Genomic DNA, 13,571 nt, shown 5'->3' with positions numbered 1-13,571 from the left:
TGGGTGTAAAAGGTATGGGAGAGTAGCATTACTGATTAAAGAGAATGTCACAGCTGTATTAAGCGAGGACGTGTTGGAGGGTTCTTCCAGCAAGGCCATATGGGTAGAACTTAGGAATAAGAAAGGTGCAATCCCTATGATGGTAGGCCTCCCAATAGCCAGCAGGATAGAGGAACAGGTATGTGAGCTGATCATGGAAAGATGTAAAAACAGTAGGGTTGTTGTAGTGGGTGAGTTTAACTTGCCCAGTATAAACTGGGACTCCCTTAGTGCCACGGGTTTAGATGGGACAGAATTTGTTAGGTGCCTCCAGGAGGGTTTATTGAAATCATATGAAGATTGTTCCACTGGGGAAGGGGCTGTACTGGACCTTGTACTGGGGGATGTGCCTGGCCAGATGTTCGAGGTTTCAGTGGGGGAGCATCCTGAGAACAGTGATCATAATTCTGTAAGTTTTAAGGTTATTATGGATAAGGATAAGACTGGTTCTCTGGTGAAAGTGCTACATTGGGGGAAGGCTAATTACAACAGTATTAGAAAGGAACTGGTGAAATTAAATTGGGCGTCTTTGGAGCATAACTCCACATCTGACATATGGGAGTCTTTTAAAGTTGATCAGAGTTCAGGACCAGCATGGTCCTCTGAGTATGAAAGATAAGAATGGCAACATTTGGGAACCTTGGATGACGAGAAATTGAAAGGTTAGTCAAAAAGAAAAGGGAAGCATATGTAAGGTTTAGGAAATTGAAATCAAATTAAGGCCACAAAATGTCCTTGGCAAGTAGGATCAAGGAGAATCCCAAGGCATTTTATACATAGATAAGGTGAAAGAAGGTAGCGAGGGAAAGAATACTCAAGGATAAAAGAGGGAATTTATGCGTGGAACCAGAGGAAGTGGATGAGGGCCTTATTGAGTAGTTAGCATCAGCATTCACCGAGGAGTAGGACTTGGATGATGTTAAGATTAGGGAGGGGTGTGTTGATATTCTGGGGCATGTCGATGTTAAGAAAGAGGTGGTGTTGGATGTCTTGAAAAACTGTAAGGTAGATAAGTGATGGGATCTATCCCAGGATACTGTAGGAGGCAAAGGAGGAGATTGCTGGGACCTTGGCAGAGATCTTTGTATCCTCTTTAGCCAGAGGCTACATCCCAGAAGACAACAGAATAACCAGTGTTGTTCCTTTGTTCAAGAAGGACAACAGGGATAACCCAGGAAATTACAGGCTGGTGAGCCTTACATCACTGAGGGAAATTGGGGGAAAAAGAAAAGCATTGGAGGCTGCGGGGCAACCTGATGGAAGTATATTAAATTATGAGAGTCATGGGTAGAATGGATAGTCAGGGTCTTTTTCCCACAGTGGAAATGTCAAATACTAGGGGATATAGGTTTAAGGTAAGAGGGGAAAAGTTTAAAGGAGATGTATGGGGCAAGTTATTTTACACAGAGGGTGGTAAGTGCTAGGATGTGCTGTCAGAGGAGGTGGTAGAAGCAGAGATGATAGCAATATTTAAGAGGCACTCAGACAGACACATGAACAGGCAGGGTATAGAGGGATACAAATTAGTTCAGAATGGCATCATGGTCAGCATAGACATGGTAGGCCAAGTGCCTGTTGCTGTGCTGGTCTATGTTGAATTTTTCTATGTGTCTGTGTGTAACCTCTTTAATTCTAAAATCTCCCTGATGACAGACGTCACGCTAACTGGCCGACAGTTTATTTTCAGCTGTTCTCCCTTCTTGAACAGGTAAGTTATATTTGCTGCCACTTAAGGTGATGGAACCTTTCCAGAATCTAACAGATACTTCCACGACCTCGTTATCCACATCTTTTTTTGTGAAGACATAAGCAAAATATTTGTTCAGCAACCATTTCCTTATTACCTACTATGAACTCTCCAGTTTCACCCTCTAGAGGTCTAATGCTCACACCACTCACTCTCTTTTCCTGTTAAAATAGCTGCAGATACATTTGCTATCCATTTTTGCATTTCTAGCTAGCTTCCTGTCATGTTCTAATTCATTTCTCCTGATTAATCTTTTAGTCATTGATTTAAGTGATTTAGAGCAGAATTACTATCCCTTTGATTAATCCCAGGTTGATGACCCTCCATTTGATGAGAATCTAGCAGTCTTCCAGTACCAGCTCCGATGACTAAGCGAGATCTGTCCTGATCTAGAGTCATAGAATGCTAATAAATTACTTGTTTTGGCAAAAACATCAGTTTGTTCTTGTGAAAAGAGTAGGGAGTTTTCCTGGTGTCCTGGCAAGCATTCTATTCTAAGCCGACATTTCCCTAAACCATTAACTGGTCTTTCTTACCACTGCCGTTTGTTCAGTCACGCTATATAAAATGGCAGTGATGCTTCCTTTGGGTGAAGTTTCTGAATAAAGGGGCACCAATTTAAGACTGGGATGCGGATGAATTTCTTCTCACGGGATTGTCAGTCTTTGGAACTCCTTGCCACAGACAGCTGTGGGGACTGAGTCCTTTTGTATACTTACGGCTGAGATAGACAGATTCTTGATCAGTCAGTGAATCAAGGGTTATGGGGAAAGGGCAGGAGAAAGGATGTGAGAACTGTCGGATCAGCTGTGATCCATTGAATGGCAGAGTAGGGTTGAGAAGCTGAATGGCCTACTCCTGTTCCTGTTTCTTATGGTATAAAAAAGTCACTACATCTCTTCGGCTGTGAAGTGCTGTAATGACATTATTAAGGGATGTGCTGTGTCTGTAACACTAGCTTCAAGCGTCTTCTCCATTGATCAGAATCCTAAGCTGTTGCTTTTGGATTTGGTCTTTAGTGTAATGCCTCAGATTAAACTGTCAAAGTTTGGAATGTGCTAGTTCTTTGTGCCACTAGATGTCAGCTGTTCATGAGAAATGTAATGCAGGCTGTTTTTGAAGTGCTGGTGAGAAGTTATTGAACTCACTAGTTGATTAGATTTCACATTTAAAATAGGTAAGGAATTTGATTTCCTGACATTGAATGTTGTAAGCGTGTGGTTGATGTTAATTAATGCAATGATATTGCATGGAATCTAAAAGGTTCTGTGCATTAGCGAGAATAGTGAAGTCTTTGGTATTGAGCCTCAATGTTTTCACCTGACGTGAGGTGTATAGCGTTCTACGTGGTGGATGTTTTGGGGTTGGTGTGTACTCTTGCTATGACCCATGGCATGTGAAGTCTTAGCTTGGTTTTTGCATTTGCAGTTAACTAACACTTTTCTCGTTGTTAAACAATACTTGTCAGGATTGTTTTCTGTACTTCCAGTGCTGATGAGAGCTTTCTAAAGCTGAATGTTTAAATACACCTCTCAAAATATCTAGGGGCCATGTTGGGGGTTGGGGGGTGTAGACAGGAGGCTGCTTTATTGTATTTGTGTTGGGTCTGATAAATCTGAGCTCTAGTTCTCAGGGGTAAGCCAGCCAGGGGTAAAATGTTCAGTGGTTTTATGAACTTGGATAATTTATGACTAATAGATTTCAGTGAAAATGAAGCAATTGTGGGAATGCTCAGTAATTGGGTTCAGCTGAGCTGTGTCTGTGTTTTTAAACTGGTTTCATCTTTGCTCCTTTTTTCATTTTTTTAAACAGAGGCGGAAGCTGGATGCTGTCTACTATTACATGCGAAGTCTCGCTGCCAGCAATCCAATCCTTACAGCTAGGGAGAGTCTGATGAGCCTCTTCGAAGAAACCAAGAGGAAGGTCAGTCTGTCACCCAGTGCAGGGAGCAAGCTGGCAGTTTTTTTTTATTATATGCTTGCGTGGGAGGAAGGAGGGAAAGAGCAAGTGGACGAGCTTGGCTTTCGCTAATGTTTACTTAGTCATAAACAGACCTTGGTGGCAGTGCTGGAAAGCTCTGTGAGATCTCTGTGACTTGTCGAGATCAGAAAAACAAGTCGGATGGGCCGTGTGAAAATGACCATTCATGCCTTCTGCACGACTGTGATGGCAAGTTTGGCAAATGAACAAACTAGGATCAAAGCCTCACTCCTCTCTCAGAAAATAAACAGAATAGACTGTTGTTGAATGCATTGGAGAGGTTTAAAAGGCAGCGGTCTCTGCAGGTCACATCTCAGGATTACACAGGGATATGGTGCATATTTTTAAGAAATGCAGTTTCATGAAAACTTCTTAAACTTAACCATATCAAAAGGATGAAATGCAGAGCCCTGCTGAATACACAGCTGAATATTCAATCCCTACTGAGATCATTTGCACTTTCGCAGTTACTTCAATGGGGCTGTGAAGGGTCTCATGTCTAACACAACCAGCAGTGGGCTGAATGGCCTGTGTAATTCACTGTTGATCATCCTCTGTGGCTACCACACTGTACGCATGAGTTCCTTGTGAGCTGCAGTATTTGTAGAACTTAATTATATAAGCAATGAATAAGAATATTTTATGGAATATTGAATGGAAAAACAAATCTCAGACCTTTCCAATAAAATCAAACCCACCAACCAACTCTAATGAAACACTCCCAGGACAGTGATATCATGGAGTTAGATAAGGGTAAAGCTCCCTCTAAACTGTCGCCATCAAACACTCCCAGGATGGGTATGACATAGGGTTAGATACAGAGTAAAGCTGCCACTATACCGTCCCCATCAAATGCCTGACAATACCCCGATCCAGTACAGCTACAGCACTAGTGCCTGTCTGACAACGTGAAAAATTTCTCCCGTGTACCCTGTGTGTGAAGAAGCAGGCCTGTACTAACCCGGCCAATGACTGATGTAGCAGTCTATTCTTCATCAGCCAAGGGATAGATGGAGTTGTTGATAGTGCTCTCAAGTGACTCTTGCAAAGGAATAACCTACTCAGTGAGGCTCAGTCTGGGTTCTGCCAAAGCCTCTCAGCTTCTGACTTATTCTACAGCCATGGTTCAAACATGGATAAAAGAGTTGAATTCCATAGCTGGGGTGAAAGTCACACCCCAAGGCTCCATTTAACAGAGTATGGCATTAATCAGCAATAGCAGAATTGGAATCATTTTGAATCAGCAGGAACGTCCTCTGCTGGTTGGAGACATATCTGTCACAAAAGAAGATGGTTGTGTTCATAAGAGGTCAATCATCTCAACTGAATGGCAGCTCTGCTGGAGTTCCTCAGGGTAGTGTCCCAGGCCCAACCATCTTTGGCACCTTCCCTCTATCATAAGGTCAGAAGTGGAGATATTTCCTGCTGAATGGTGCTGAACGTTGCACATTCACAATTCTTTAGATATTGAGGTAATCCATGTTCAAGCACAGCAAGACCAGACAACCTCCACGTTTGGGCTGATGAGTGGAAAGTAACATTTACATCACACAAATGCCACGGAATGACAGTCTTCACAAAGCATCCATCCATCTCCCCTTGACATTCGATGACATTACCATTTGCTGAATCTCCCACCATTAACATCCTGGGGATTACCAGTGATCAGCTGAACTGGACCAGTCACATAAATACTATGGCTACAGTAACAGATCAGATGCTAGGAATCCTGAAACGAGTAACTCATCACCTCACTTCCCAAAGCCTGTCCAACATCTACAAGACACAAGTCAGGAGTGTACTGGAATGCTTCCCACTTTCCTGGATGAGTGCAGCTCCAACAATATCCAGAACAAAGCAATGTACTTTAGCATCCATTCACTACCTTCACCATAACTCTATTCACCACTGATGCACGAAGGTAGTGGTGTGTACCATCTAGAAAACACATTACAATAACTCACCAAGGCTCCTCCAGCAGCACCTTCCAAATCCAGGAGACAATAAGGGCTGCAGATGCTGGAAGCCAAAATTTATAGGTGTGGGGCTGGCAAAGCACAGTAGATCAGACAACGTCTGAGGAGCAGGAAAGTCAGTGTTTCGGGCCGAAACCCTTAGTCAGAGCTTAGGGTTTTGGCCTGAAACATTGACTTACCTGCTTCTCGGATGCTATCTGACCTGATGTGCTATTCCAGCCTCCCACCTTCCAAATCCACAGCTTTTACTACCCAGAAGGGCAGCAGATACACGGGACGATCACCAAGCCACTCGCCATCCTGACTTGGAAATATATCACTTCCTTCAAAGTTGCGGAGCACCCTCCCTACAGGACACCCTGAGGACTGCAGTGGTTCAAGAAGGCAACTGGATGCTGTAGGAACCATGAACATTATTTATATGTTAGATATAGGGTGAAGCCTCCTTTGCACTGTCCCATCAGACACTCCTGGGACACATACAGAAGATTTAGATACAGAGTAAAGCAACCTCTACACCTTCCCAATCAAATACTCTCAGGACAGGTAGAGCCCAGGGTTAGATGCAGAGTAGATCAATGTGTCTGTCTGAAAACAGCATTATGTTTATTGCCAATCACTCGAAGTTTTTAACTGAATGGAGAGTGCCTTAAGAGTCTTACAATCTTCAAACACTGGAGCTTTATCCGATCAATTTAAGTTGAACACAGCCCACTTCCAGTTGTTAAAAACTCTATATTAAACCTTTGCAGCCCTGAGTCTACATCATAATGTTACCAGACCCATATGATAGATTAAGAAGAAAGATTGCATAAAGCAAGCTTGTATTGCCTGGGATGGGGAAGGATAAAGAGTGATTTGCTTCACATTTTAAGGTTTTGAAAGCACTCGTGGGATAGAGAGAAACCTTCTCAGCTTGTAGTGGAGTCTGTGAAAAGGGGAGAGAACCTTAAATTTTGCTAGATTGTCCAAGAAAAAAAGTTAGAAAACTGTCTTCATGCAAAGGGTGGTTCAAGTGGAGCTCTATCTCCCAGCCAAAGATGTGGATGTTAGCTTATTTTAGAATTTAAAATGACGATTAACAGACTTCTGCTCGGCATAGTGATAAAGGAGAGAATGCATATGGATTGATGGATATGGATCAGCTACAGTTTGATTTGATGGGAGGTCTGAATAATCTCTTCTTGTCCTTGCTGGTCTGCAAGAAGTGTTTCTCCAATTTTGACTTGGAATCGCCCTTTATCATGTTTTCAGTGCGTGAAGCCGGGAAGTCTGTTATGTGCCAGTGTGGCTTCACAGATCAGATTTGTGCCATTTCTTCCTGGTAATGGATTTTTAAAACACTACTATCAGCACTGTTGCTGTACCTCTGACTCCACGGTTATTCGATCATAATTCTAGTTATACACAGCCTGTAGATCTACAATATGGAAATGTTTAGCTAAGTACAGTTCTAAGTGTCTGTCACCCAGTAACTTTCCCCTGCTTGCTCTTTATTAAGAATGTCTGACCTAGGCTATGGGAACGTGGTATTTGGAGAATTTGAGGTTTTCAAGTGGCCTGATTTTAAAAATGTGCAAAGCTGCATTACGTTTATTGAGGAAGATTGTCTCCCACTTTGGGCCTTAACCACAGGACAGTTACTGACCAGAGTTTGGCTCACTGACCACCTAAACCCACTGATAACTCCTCTCTAACACGCAGTGTGTTAGTATTTTACAGTGCGTTTTGCACTAAAGATCTTCAAATAGCCATTTCAACAAAAAAAATTCATCCATTCATTCCAAAAAGCCCAATGTTGTCTGTCAGATATTTCCTGAGATTGACATAATCCAACCTAAAATTTCCTTAATACATGTGAGACCCGTAAACACCAGTTTGTGTGTGTGTGTGAGTGTAAATGCTCATTGCAAAAAGTAGCAATCTAACCACCAGTTTAGCTTGATATAACAATCCTTTTGTGGACGTGTTCTTATTCAGCAGCTTTTGCTCCTCGTTTAGTGGAGGTTGATTCTCTTTGTTTTCAAAGTTTGCAATTGTTTAGTCTTCAGAAGGAGTTAATTGAGCTCAGTAGAATCTGTATTGGAATTCTTCAATCTTCTTTCCCTCTCCATCCCAAACTAAATGGTGATGTGTGATTTGCAGTGAGATGGAGCTCCTGCTTCATACTGTGAGAGTTTTGTACTAGCATTCCTGTCTTTCCTTTTCTTCCCCAGCACGGTCCAAATGTCTGAGAGATTCCCACTGAGGGAGCTGTTGTGTCTCATTGTATGTTAATGATCAGTTCTTCTGTTCTGAGCACTACTGGCAGTGTGGCTGGGAACAAAATTATTGCTTTCAGTCCAGGATATTTTTCTTTACCTTAGACGAGCAGGATCCAGAGCCAACATTGTAGTTAACCATCTTGCCTGTCTAGTCCTTCTCCCTTAACTCCAGATCATGTCTAGAATCTCATGCTGAGAATACATTCTCCTTATTTACCATCATACCTAAAACCTAAAATCTATTTTAATCATCATTTATCAAACTTCATTGCCACGGATATTTTAAAGGATTCAGTGAATTCCACTTCTCGATTAGTGTACTGTCTCCACAGTTTCCAGTGTGGGACAGTCTCACTGGCGTAGAAACAGGATTAGCTATTTCAGCTGCCAATGAGATGTTTCTGTTCATGCTGTCATCCCCTTAGCTGCTGTCCCTCAATCCGCAAGCCTACTGTGTATACCTGTTGATCGTGGGCTTTGTCTTTAGGGTTAGAGTATGCTATCTAGGTACATTGTATTTAAGCAGGCAGAGCACACTCTGCTCCTGTTGGCTGTACACTTTCAGTTTTGATGAGTAGGCTCTTGCTGTTTGACCAATGTCTCACAGGTAGTAGCTCTGACATACTTCTACCAGACTACTTCATGATTCATGGATAGGGAGCATTATCACTGACTTTTGTGTTCAGCATTAGTATCGTGCTCAATACATGGCTGTGGTGGAGGGGCAGGGTCATAATTTAAAAATAAGGAGTCTGTTTAAGGCAAAGCTGAGGAAAAAAGTTGAAGGTTGAGTGTCTTTGGAATTCTCTTCCTCAAAAAGCAGTAATACAGAATGTTTAAGTATTTTTAAGATAGAATTAGATAATTTTTCATCTCCTTGACAATTAAGAAACTGGGGGGGCTGTATGCTCTTAATTTCTATGTTTCTGTGATTTCATAGCTGAGGGGTTAGTGTTTTCATTCTGAATTAATTTAAAGTGTTCTGTGGAAAATGCTACTCAGCTGGCATTCAAAGCACTGTCACAAACTGAGAGCTTTAAGGAACCACAGCTTCAAAGGGGCCGTAAATTAAATGAGTAGGGGTCTGTTAGCTCAGTTGGATGGATGACTGGTGATTGAAAATGCAATAGTAATACTCACTACTTGCACTCATGATTAGCAGAAATGCACCTTCTAGCACATACAGAAGTCTGGTTAAATTCTGCGTGCTCAATATCTTCCAGCTTGATGAGCACATCTCCCTGCCATTTTCACACTTAAACGAGGACCAAGGGTAGGCCATTTGGCCCTTCAAACCTGCTCCACCATTCAATAATAATCCACTTTCTCTGCCATATTCCTGCTTTCTTCCCATATCCTTCGATGCCTTTAAAACCTAAAATTATCTATCTCTTTATTGAATATACATAATGAGTTTGGCCTCCACACCATTCTGTGGTAGTGTATTTCATAAGTTCACTACCCTTTGAATGAAGAAGTCTTTCTCCTCATCTCAGGTCCTACATGGCCTAACCTGTATCCCAACTCAGTGGCATCTAGTTCTAGACTCCGCAGTTTGAGGAAAACATTCTTCCTGCATTTGGAATTCTCTTCCGCAAAAAGCAGTGATATAGAATGTTGAAGTAGGGTCTGGATAGAGTACAGGCTGTTCAGACCTGTTTAAAAAAAATTATGTTTCAATCGGATCCCCTCTCATCCTTCTAAACTCTAGTGAATACAGGCCCAGACAAACCAGTCTCTCCTCATAGGACAGTTCTGCCACCCCCCAGTATCAACCTAGTGAACCTTTCTGCCCCCCCTCTATGGGACTGTCTTAGGGAGAAACCAAAGCTGCACACGCAACTTCACCTGTAGTCTCACCAAGGCCCTGTATAACTGCAGCAAGCCCAACCCTATTTCTGAACTAAAACATCTGTGGCATAAAACAACACACTCTGTTTCAATTTCCCTTTTTATTGATTATGATCTTGGACCTCTGCACATTGTTGTTTTCAAGGGTATCCACCTCACTTTCTGTTTAAGGTAATAAAGGGGTCAAACCTTCTCTTCAATTCTTCACGATAGGGAGTAAAAGCTTTGTTCTGTAGTTGAAATTACTTCCCTTTCACAGTATTGTAACAGTGCAGAAGGAGACTGTTCTGTCCATCATGTCTGCCCTGGTGTTTGAGCATTTTAATTTCTTGTCAATATCCTTACTTTTCCCCGTGCACATGGTAGCTGTTTAAATAGTCATTCAATGCCCTTTTAAATGTCTCAGTTGAACCTGCCAGCAGGCAGTGCATGTCTGACCCAAACTATTCATTGTGTGAAAAAGGTTTTTCTAACCTCACATTTGCTTGTTGCAAAACACTTTAAATATGTGCACACTGTTTCCTGATTGTTTTGTGGTGGGAAGTTTCTCCCTCAATGCTCTATCCAGATCCCACATGATTTTAAAAACTTGTATCTAGTTTCCTCTTAGCCTTCTCTCCAAGGGAAGAAAATCTCAACTTCTCCAATCTTTCCTCATACCTGAAGTGCCTTATCCCTAGAAACGCTCTCATAAACCTCTTCTGCACTGTCCAATGCTTCACATTCTTTGTGTAATGTGGCATCTAGAACTGTACACAACACTCCAACTAAGCTCCAACCGGTGTCCTACATAAACTTATCCTAATCTCTATACTGTCGCACTCTGTGCCTCTGTTTATGAAGCATGAATTACTGTATGCTTTATTAATAGTTTTCCCTACCTCTCCTGCTACCTTTAATGACAAACACATATATGTATCCTTGCCTATCCTCACTTGTATACACTTTGGAAGAGTACGTTCTATAGTGAGGTTGTAGACTTGCTTGCCGAACTGGTGTGTTTGATTGTAGACATTTCGTCACTCTGTTAGGTAACATTGTCAGTGTGCCTCCGGTGAAGCGTTAGTGCTCTGCCTGCTTGTTATTTTATATGCCTCAGTTTGTTGGGATCACTTTGAGTTTTGTTTTTCAGTGGTTTGTATATCGGGTCCACTTCAATGTGTTTGTTGATGGAGTTCTGGTTGGAATGCCAGGCCTCCAGGAATTCCCTGGCATGTCTCTGGCTTGTGCTATGTTGGATGTGCTGTCCCAGTCGAATTCATGTCCTCCGCTGTCCATGTGTATTGAAACCAGTGACAATTGGTCGTGTCCCTTGGTGGCTAGTTGGTGTTTGTATATCCTTATTGTCAGTTTTCTTCCAGTTTGACCTATGTAATGTTTCTCACAGTCTTTGCATGGTATTTTGTACATTAGGAACAGGAGAACTTATACGGACCTTTTTTTTAAAAGGTATGGATAACTGAAAAGCACAATCTGCCGTTGCCTCCATGACAGACCATAACAAGAAGACACAACGCGACCAGACACACTAGTCACCGTACTGTACATCAAAGACATATCAGAAACGACCACAAGACTACTCAGACGTGTAGATATCAGGGGGTCCACAAACCAACAACCACCCTGCAACAGCTACTGGCGAACGTAAAGGGTCCCATACCCACAACCAATAAAACCATCGTAATACCATGCAAGGACTGTGAGAAACATTACATAGGCCAAACTGGAAGAAAACTGACAATAAGGATACGCAAACATCCAACTAGCCACTAAGGGACATGACCAGTTCTCACCGGTCTCAATACTCATGGACAGAGAAGGACATGAATTCGACTGTGACAGCACATCCATTATAGCACAAGCCAAATGGAAACATGCCAGGGAATTCCTGGAGGCCTGGCAATCCAACCGGAACTCCATCAACAAACACATTGAACTGGACCCAATATACAAACCGTTGAAAAACAGAACTGGAAGTAATGCTAAACACCCCAGCAAACCGAGGCATATAAATAACAAGCAGGACGGTACACCAAGCTTCACCGGAGGCACACTGACCATGTTACCTAGCAGGGTGACGAACCGTCTGCAATCAAACACACCGGCTCAGTGAGCAAGTCTACAACCTCATCCACAACCAGAGCTACAAATCTTCTCAAAAACTTTATACCCTTTATACTGTATCTCCATGTTCTTTGTATCTCCCACTTATCAGCATTGAACTTCATTTGCCAACTTTCTGCCTATTCTACCAACATGCTCTTTTCCTTTCAAAGTTGTGCGCTCTTCTCACAATTTACAGTTCTCCCAAGTTTTATTATCTGCACACTTTGAAATTGTCCTCTATACCAAGATCTAGATCATTTATGTATATCAGGAAAAGCAAGAGTCACAACATTGACCTTTGTGAAACTCCACTAGCAATCTTCTTCCAATCTGGAAAAAATCCATTGACTGTTACTCTTGTTTTCCTGTCGTTCAGCCAGTTTTTATATCCACTTTGCTATTGTCCCTTTTATTGATGTATAACTTTAATCCTAATCTGTTGTGTGACACTATATTAAGCACCTTTTGAGAGTCCAAATGCTCCATGGAAATAGCCTTCTCCTCATCAGTCCTCTCTTTTACCATTTTGTACATACTCCAACAAATTAGTTATGATTTTCCCTGAGTAAATCCATGCTGACTCTTTTGAATCAATCCAACTCATTCTATTGTGAATAATTGTTGCAAGAAGTTTCCCCAAGTTAAACTGATTGGTCTGTAATACTTGGCAGATCTTAATGCCCTTGATGAAAAATGGTTGTAATGTTTGCAATTTCCATTCCGAGGAAGACTGAAAGATAATTGACAATGCCTCTGCGGTTTTCACACTCTCTTCCTTCAGTATCCTTTAATGCACAGCATCTGGTCTTGGTACCTCATAAAATTTAAGAATCAACAACTTATCCAGTCCCACCTCCTTATCAATTTTAGCCAACTTTCCTCCCCTGTCACCAAAGCCTGAACAGTGTCTGCTGAATAGGTAAAGACAGATGCAAAATGTTCATATAACTCATAAGCCATACCTCTTGCCTCTAAATGTTGATTTCCTTTTTGGTCCCTAATTGAGTGTACTCCTCCTCTTACCACTGTTTTGCTATTGTGTACTTACAGAAGACTTTGCGATTTCCTTTCATAATAGCTGCCAATCTTCTTTCATAGTCTCTCTTTGCTCCTTGTTCATGCTTTTTCACCTCCCTTCTGAACTTTCTGTATTCATCTTGGTTCTCAATTATATTTATTATCTGACACCTGTCTTAAGCACACATTTTCTTGAATTCAATTTCTATCTCCTTAGTCATTCAGGAAGTTCTGGATTTGTTTGGTACCCCTTTCCCTTTTAAAGGAATATTCTTTTTCTGTGCTGAAATCATCTCTTTGCAGGTAGCCCATTGTTCAGTTACTGTTTTTCCCATCGGTTTTTGGTTTCAGTTTATTCAATCCAGCTCTGCTCTTACCCCATTGAAGTCCATTCTCTGCCATTTGATTGTTCTTAATCTGAATTAATTGATGTAATTTGCCACTGTTATTCTTAACCTTATGTTGCAATGAACACTCTTCCCTAAATATAAGATAACAAGGTGTAGAGCTGGATGAACACAGCAGGCCAAGCAGCATCAGAGGAGCAGGAAGGCTGACGTTTCGGGCCTAGACCCTTCTTCAGAAATGAGG

At 41.8% G+C, this 13,571-nt stretch overlaps 1 protein-coding gene across 1 annotated transcript in view; it reads left to right on the top strand.

Annotated features, from left to right (window-relative positions):
• The window catches only part of smg6 (SMG6 nonsense mediated mRNA decay factor), a 340,627-nt gene that overhangs the window by 12,773 nt on the left and 314,283 nt on the right, over positions 1-13,571 (top strand). Inside the window, 2 exon segments of the mRNA XM_048612318.1 lie at positions 3,599-3,709; positions 11,307-11,338. Of these exon segments, the coding sequence (XP_048468275.1) occupies positions 3,599-3,709; positions 11,307-11,338 (143 nt within the window).

The sequence above is a fragment of the Rhincodon typus genome, chromosome 26 (genome assembly GCF_021869965.1).
Source record: "Rhincodon typus isolate 14 chromosome 26, sRhiTyp1.1, whole genome shotgun sequence".
NCBI classification, from domain to species: domain Eukaryota; kingdom Metazoa; phylum Chordata; class Chondrichthyes; order Orectolobiformes; family Rhincodontidae; genus Rhincodon; species Rhincodon typus.
The sequence above is the reverse complement of the archived record's forward strand: the minus strand, read 5'-3'. Positions and strand labels throughout refer to the sequence as shown.